Source organism: Cupressus sempervirens, chromosome 5, assembly GCF_028749045.1.
Source record: "Cupressus sempervirens isolate cs-2001-9-10 chromosome 5, ASM2874904v1, whole genome shotgun sequence".
In the NCBI taxonomy this organism is placed as follows: Eukaryota; Viridiplantae; Streptophyta; class Pinopsida; order Cupressales; family Cupressaceae; genus Cupressus; species Cupressus sempervirens.
In genome coordinates this window covers 792,285,188-792,292,820 of record NC_143122.1, presented here as the reverse complement: position 1 = coordinate 792,292,820, position 7,633 = coordinate 792,285,188, and the positions used below count along the sequence as shown (strand labels likewise).

General features: G+C 35.1%; 1 protein-coding gene across 1 annotated transcript in view; it reads left to right on the top strand.

Annotated features, from left to right (window-relative positions):
- The first annotated feature begins 224 nt into the window (after window positions 1-224).
- The window catches only part of LOC149558309 (UDP-arabinopyranose mutase), a 61,275-nt gene continuing 53,866 nt past the window's right edge, over window positions 225-7,633 (top strand). The window contains exon 1 of the mRNA XM_089832577.1: window positions 225-622. Within this exon, the coding sequence (XP_089688703.1) occupies window positions 497-622 (126 nt within the window). The 5' untranslated portion in view covers window positions 225-496. The remainder of the gene's footprint in view (window positions 623-7,633) is intronic.

The following is a 7,633-nucleotide window of genomic DNA, read 5'->3' as shown; positions in this document are numbered from 1 at the left end:
AAGAATTTTATTGATATTGAACAAGATGAAGAAACTTCTAGAAAAGGCAAAATTACACTAGAACAGTAGACTCCTAATATTATATACTTCATTAAAGACCTTCTATTTTCTTTTCATTTCATTTCATAAAATACAAGAATAAATTTGGACTGCACTCAAAAGTTGAGTTGTACTTGTCATGACCCACTGATATTTAAAAAAAAAAAAATGGAAATCAACGACTTAATCGGAAATAGATGGGTACAGCACCAAAAAACTGCGAAATATAGAACTCGTGAAATTTCCGCGTTGTTGGAACGACGAAAATTCAAACGAGAATTCATCCTCGCTACCGTTGAAAATCTCTGCTGAGCCAGCGATCGTGGCTACAGAATCATCGTAGAAAATGAACTAATACTGGCAGGCTCGACAAATAGAAAGTTTGAATACTGTTTGCAATTGGGGGTTTCGATTCTGTAAGAAGAGGGGAGGATTTTCTTACACAGCGGGTAGTCACATGTCATCACCTCGCAGTGCCTCCCCAAGTCTGCTCGATCTCACCATAGACACTGCGGTTTCTAATATACAGCGCATTGGCAGTCTCAACTCGATACCTGACCATATCGTTATCGAGCTTTTCACGGTAATTATTCCTATATCTTAAACCTCATTTATTATTGTTTCACATTGATTAGGGTTAATAGGGCCTTATTTTGATCACAGTCTGATTTAGCTGGAGTTCCGTTTTCTTGGGGTAGCGTTTGCTTGGAAAAAAATCTTGATAGAATTTTCGGTTTTTGCTGGTTTTCTGCTTTTGGATATGTATTATTTTGAATACTTTTAAAAGAAATTGGTGTTTTTGGTTTAGTTCTAGCAAATTCGGGTATGGAGGGACAATTTTCTTCCTATTTGAAGGGTTTGACATTTTCCATTTGTGTTTGCTCCATATGTTGGCTGTCTATTTTCGGCCAGGTTAATTGTTGTCGATGATATGATTTGCATATGTCTTTTTATGAATTATGTGCATTCTTATTGCAAGTGTCTCTCCTTACCATCACGCTAGATATTAGAAGTTAATGCGGGGTGCCAATAGAACCTGGTTACAATACAATCTAGAAATAGTAATTGTTTAAGTCACCAAATAGGCACATACAGAAAAAGTATCAAGACTTTTAAAGTGGAGTCCTTGAATCATATCCCCAGGGAGGCATAATGAATGTTAAATTTCGGTGTTGAAAATGGGGATCGCAAATTTGAATTGCTGGGTGCGAGATGGGTGTTGAAAATGGGGATAATTCAAGATACCGCTCGAACTTGATGGGTGCAATGTATTGCATCACTCTAGATGCAGCTATGAATAACTGGGCGAAGGATTACTTTTTCTCATGCCATTTAATTCCAGGATTACACTGCAAAGGTATTGAAATCAAGGAGAGCAATAATGGCTTATTAAGAGCTAATGTATAGGGAGCTACATGGCCAGGTACCCTTTCTGAGGCCTACATATCCATACTGATATGGCGGGCAACATGCAGGATATGGCCTAGGTTTATCTTGAGTTTGCCTCATACCGGCATCCCATGCACAGATTATTTGGAACAATGCCAAGCCATACCTGGCTGCCTTTTAAAAGCCAGGGAGAAAATTGAATTTTTTTCTTTTTGAGTAGAAGAATATAAACATGAAATTTTTTTCACTTTGAAAAAAATGCCATTGTAGTCATTATTTCAATAGTCCATAGTGTTATTGTGCTTGGCTTTTGGTATTGACTGTGCGTGTTTATTTCCTCATTGATAATTCCCTCCCATGAAATAAATTTGCACAGTTGACACCAAAAGCTAAGCATAAAAATGCCATTTTGTGGAGTAAGTTCAGCTACATACAACTCTTAACTTTTTACCTCTTCGAGTGGTGCAGCCTATCAGCCACTAGGTCGCCAACCATTAATACAGTGGCATTGTATATCGAAAAGTTCTGAACAAAGCTGGTATATGAATTGTGGATCACGGGGTTGCATCTCATGACAGGAGGCTATTCATTTCACTAGTAGAACAAAAACCATATTCAGGTGGCTGTAGTTGACGACTCCTCTTATTTGGTGATGAAGTCAGCAACTTGGCAGCATATCCATCCTAATGCTTTTAGATGTATTTTGTTAGAAAACATTTTAATTTTCCGCAGTCTTCTGGAATTCACTTTTTAAGCCAGCAATTACTGATAATGAACTATAAATTGAATTTTATAATTTAGTGCGCTTTGTTTTTGGATTCAACTGCATAGGATTTGTTTGCAAACTTCTTGGATCACACTCCATGATCCATAATCGTTTTCCTTTTACAGCTCTTTCATCCAGATGGTGGGTCGTGGAGTGGGATCCGAAGTGTTTGCAAACAAATCCTACCCATTGAATTTAGAAACAAAGCACAGTAATTAATATGGACTGTAGAAATCTAGTGTCTCTGTTTTATAAATTTCTCATTGTTGTTTCTGCTCGATCACTTCACTGTTTGACATGTGAAAACTTTTCACTTCACTGGTGTTACCTACCCCAACTGGAATAGGTTACGTAGAGGCCCAATTATGAGGGTTAGGAGAAGGGAAGAGGAATGAGTCTAGACAAGGGAAATAATATGACGTGTATGCTACTGAGAGTATGGAGAGACTGTCAAACCGTGATTGACAAAATATGAATAGATTTAATGTTAGTGATAGGAGGATGACAAATCCGTGTGGTACAATGAATGCTGTTGGTAATGTAAGAGAAGCAAGGCCAGAACAGTTAATCTAGGCTGGGGCAGGGTAATCATTAGAATTATGTCACTGGATATTGCAACCAAGAGCCTTTTTCTCAGCTTTTGTTTAAGGGAGTTAATAATGATGTTTATATGATTCTTGTAGCCTCCGTGACTCTTGGAACCTTGGTGCATGTTAATTCTAAGTTGGTGTAAAGGCCTTTAGGTCTGTATGATCTGAATATTTTGTTTTCTTAAAATACTAGCACTTGCACCACCAAGGTGCAATGCTTATGCGGATAGTAAGATATGCTTTGTGTAATATTTGTGAGACAAGTGTGTTCACTTATCTGTTTCAGGTGGGAAATGAATTATAAAGTTTCTCTAACAAGAAAAATAGATACTGATTGGACTGTGCCCTTCTGTGGATCCTGTTGTTGACAGTAATGTTGGGGCCATCTCTTGGGATGTTGCTAGATGTTGATGGCCCTATCTCTGGTTCATCTGTTGGGGTTTCTGGTTTTCCTTCTCAAGGTATTGGCACTCCAACATCAGATCTGTTTGCTTGGCAGGAAGCACCTGCTAAGATGGAAGAGGGATAGATTACTATTAAGGGTAAAAACTCCAAGTTTCCTTCTTTTGAAATGACCATTCGTTTCCATAAGGGCAATGCTAAAGGTAATTCTTAAAAGGTATGGATGTTTGGGATGGGAGTCTTCTGGTCCTTCCTCTAGTTTTTGGCCCCATGCTGGTTTTTCCATGCAGTGTTTGTTCCAAGTTGTGGAAGCCTGGTGGCGAAACCCTTGTATTGGTCTTGTTCTGTTCCTTGTTGTGAATTTTCATGTAATATATTTGTGACCATTTTGTAATAGATTTTGTGTCTCTTCAAAATCTGTTTTTATCTTAATCAAACACCAATTTTCCCAAACCACATGTGATTATTATTAGGTTATGATTTTACCATAAATTTGGCAATGAACATAAAAAATCTTGCGAATGAGTTTTTAAAAAATTTAATTGGGAAATCTATTAATGAATTTAAACATACATAATTTTGTTTAATCCAAGTTTTAAAAAAATGTTACAATAGAAGTGTTATCTAATAAAAGATCTTTAGAGATTTAATTTTTTAGTCAATCTTAGAATTTTATTTTTTCAACTAAAATATCATTTTTTTAATCGGATTTTTAAATTTTAAACTTTGAGTTTTAAAATGTACCCAATTATGAACCAGATAAAAAGAATAATTTTTAAAAAAAGTACACAAAATTGTGAAGGAATACAGATCACAGATAGAGTTCAACAGTGAACTTATTGTTTCAATTTAATCAGATAGGATGATAATACTGTATCGATTTGATTACTCCTAGTGACTGTACTGTTACAGCAAAATATTACCGATGCATATTCAATGCTATAGATGCAGAAGACTTGAGATAAATACATAACTGCATATATTGCTGCTTGTACTTTTCATGAACTTATGAATGATGATTTTCAATATCGGTGATATCAACCAATAGTTATATGTAATCCAAAGTCTTACCCACATAGGGGCATGACTCTTCGTGGCTTATGCCATGTAGGGTCATGTCCCTACGTGGATAATAATCCAAATGAATGCCCGTCAACATATCTCCTAACAACCCTGATCAAGGGTAGGCAGGCCCGATAACATAAGTGCCTTATTTAACATGGAGCATATTGCCATGGGGATATGTAGATCCCGACTGTGTCACAGGGTTCGCCGAATTTTCGGCATGAGGTTCGAAATTCGGCGAATGTATAAAAAAATATTGAAGTTCGAAAAAGTTTGCATCAAGTTCGTATGGCAAAAATGGCCACGGGCAAAATTTATCAATGTGTTTTTGGAAATCGTCTCTTGTTTGCGTTATTTTTAACGGCTGCTTCGTTGGTGGAATCCGTCACTTCTGGTTGCTTCCCTATGCGTGGCTTAACATTCCTCGAAACCCCTGCGTTGACGTTGGTTGCTGAAACCTGCCAATTCACTACCTGCTGAAGTCGTTTATCTCTGCCAAAGCTTTGCCGACGGGCCGATGGTTGCAGAGCTAAAATGTTTTAAATTTCTAAAGTTTTTCCATGTATATAAAACTTTACATTTTAGGTTTTTCGGTTTGTTTATTTTAGAGTTACTAATGTTTATAATTTAAGGTTTTAATTTGTTTGCTACTTATTATTATTATTATTAATATTACATCGCTTTAAGTTTATTTATTATTTTAGAAGTTAAAAGTTTAACTCAATATTATTTTTTTATTTTAATATCTAATATTTAGTATTATTTTAATATACTTGTTAATCTAAATACAAAAATCATATTGTAATAAATAGTTTATTTTAGTTATTATTAATATAATTTATTGATTAATTTGTAAATAAGTAAATTAAAGTAATTTTTTTATTAATTTGAGGAAGGATTGTATATTTTCATTTTTTTTGAAAATTATACAATGCGAATTTATTGTCGAATTTTTTCCGAATTTTTGGACCTTGCCGAACTTCATCCGAATTTTATAGTTGTCGAACTCGAACTCGAATTCGAACCTTGTGACTTAGGATCCCGATCTGTCAAGAGCAGATCACACATGGATTGTAGGCTATGTTACATGGATTATGAATTACATATAATGTTGTTCATATCAAATCCATTGACAAGAGTCATTACTAAACACAAATAGATATGTGATCAGTTGACAGTTTATTTTGACATACTTAGAATTCTATATATATATATATATATATGTATGTCAATATTTCAATTAGACTTCAAGATCCGACTGATGCTATATCTTCAACACTCCCTCTTAGCGAAAGAAGATTTGAATAACTCAACCATCTTCGAGTTTGTAACTCAAAATATGATCAATCTCATATTCTTATAACATGTGCACTAGCATCAATATTCTTATCAATAAGTATATCCTAGAAGGATATGAGTTATCTGATTTTCGGCAAATTCCGGGACAATAACTGAATGTAGTCTATCAGATAACAATCTCGATCTCAGAGACACTGACTTAATATAATCTCCATTATGACAAGTATCATGATCTCCGACACACTTCGGGACATCAACTTAATGTAGTCTATCATGATAATAGGTCAAACCATTGTTACAATTGTCACCTTATAATAGCGACCCCTCAAATACATCTATGAAAGATCACCACCTTTCATGACATAATCTACACATGTAAGATAGTAATTGTTTTAACATATAAAATATAAATGAATATATATTAAATTTAACTGTGACTGACACTCAATCTTAGGAATTATAGTTACATTTTAGTCATATCAAGTTTACCTCTAAAGTACTCTACTTTCAATTTTGCAAGAGGTTTGGTAAATATGTCAGCAGTTTGCTATTCAATGCTGATATATACCAACTTGACATTCCTTTTTACTATATCTCTGATGTAGTGGTAGGGAATTTCTATGTGCTTAGATTTGTTATGGAAAATTGGGTTTACTGATAGTTTAATGCAGCTTTGATTATCACAATGTATAACTGTGGGATTCAAGGACTTCCCAAATAGTCCAACCACTAACTTCTTAAGCACATTGCTTTTCGAGCTACCATAGAGGCGGCTATGTATTTTGCTTCTGTGGAACTCTGAGCTACTGCTGATTGCTTCCTGCTAAACCAAGATATCATAGTAGATCCTAGGCTGAAACATCCTGTATTGCTTTTACGGTCGATGAAATTGGTGGCCCAGTCTGAAATTGAATACACTTGAAGTTGAATTTCAACATTGTCATATTTTAGACCAAATCCAATGGTTCCACGCAAGTATCTTAGAATGTGTTTGGCTGCCATGAGGTGAATTTTCTTAGGTTCACACATGAATTGACTCAAGGCATTTGTTGCATAGCAAATATCAGGGTGTGTTCTTTAAATACATTAGTGATCTAATTATCTGTTTGCAGTATGTGGGATCTATAGATTCAGATTTAGATGCATCACTTTTGACCTTATGAAGTTTGCCTCCATCAATGTAGATAATGGTTTACAGTCCATCATCCCAAATTTGTTCAAGATGTGAATAGTATGTTTGCCTTGATTTAGGAAAATATAGTTTTCATTTTGCCATACTTCTAGTCCCAAAAGGAAAATTCAGATGTAAGGTCTTGTTTACATTTTGTTCTGAGATAATCTTCTCTTGTTATTAGAAGATCATCAACATAGAGAACAAGTATTAGCATATCACTATTTGATACTTTGTAGTATATTTGGATCAACTTCATTCGTGGAATACCCTAGTTTGGTAAGGTAACCATCTATCCTTTCATACCATGCCCTAGGGGCTTTTTTAAGACCATAGAGAGCTTTGTTTAGTTTACACACATGGGTGTTCTTGTTATGGATGATAAAGCCTTTTGGTTGCTCTAGTTATACTTCTCCATCAATGACACCATATAAAAATGCAGTCTTTACGTCCATTCAGTAACTTCCACCCTTTAGATAAAACAATGGCAATTATAGTTTGGATGGAGGTATTGTGTGCAATAGGGGCGAATGTTTCTTCATAATCAATCCCACCCTACTGAGAGAACCCTTCGGCGACAAATCTAGCTTTGTGTTTTTCAATACTACCATCTGGTGCCTACTTGATTTTGAATAGTCATGTATAGGAGACAATTGATTTGTTCTTGGGTCTAGGTACAATGTCCCAAACATCATTTTTTTAATATGGATTGATATTCCTCAATTATAGCATCTTTCTAAGTTTGAGATCTTAAGGATTCTTCAACATTTGATGGTCCTGATTTGATGAGCTCACTTATAAGTGTAACATAGCATGAGTGGCTTCTTGTTTTCTTACTTTCTCTAAAGATTTCTTCAAGGGATACATTATTTTCTTCGATCTTGCTTGCCCATAGTGACCTTTTCCTGTTGA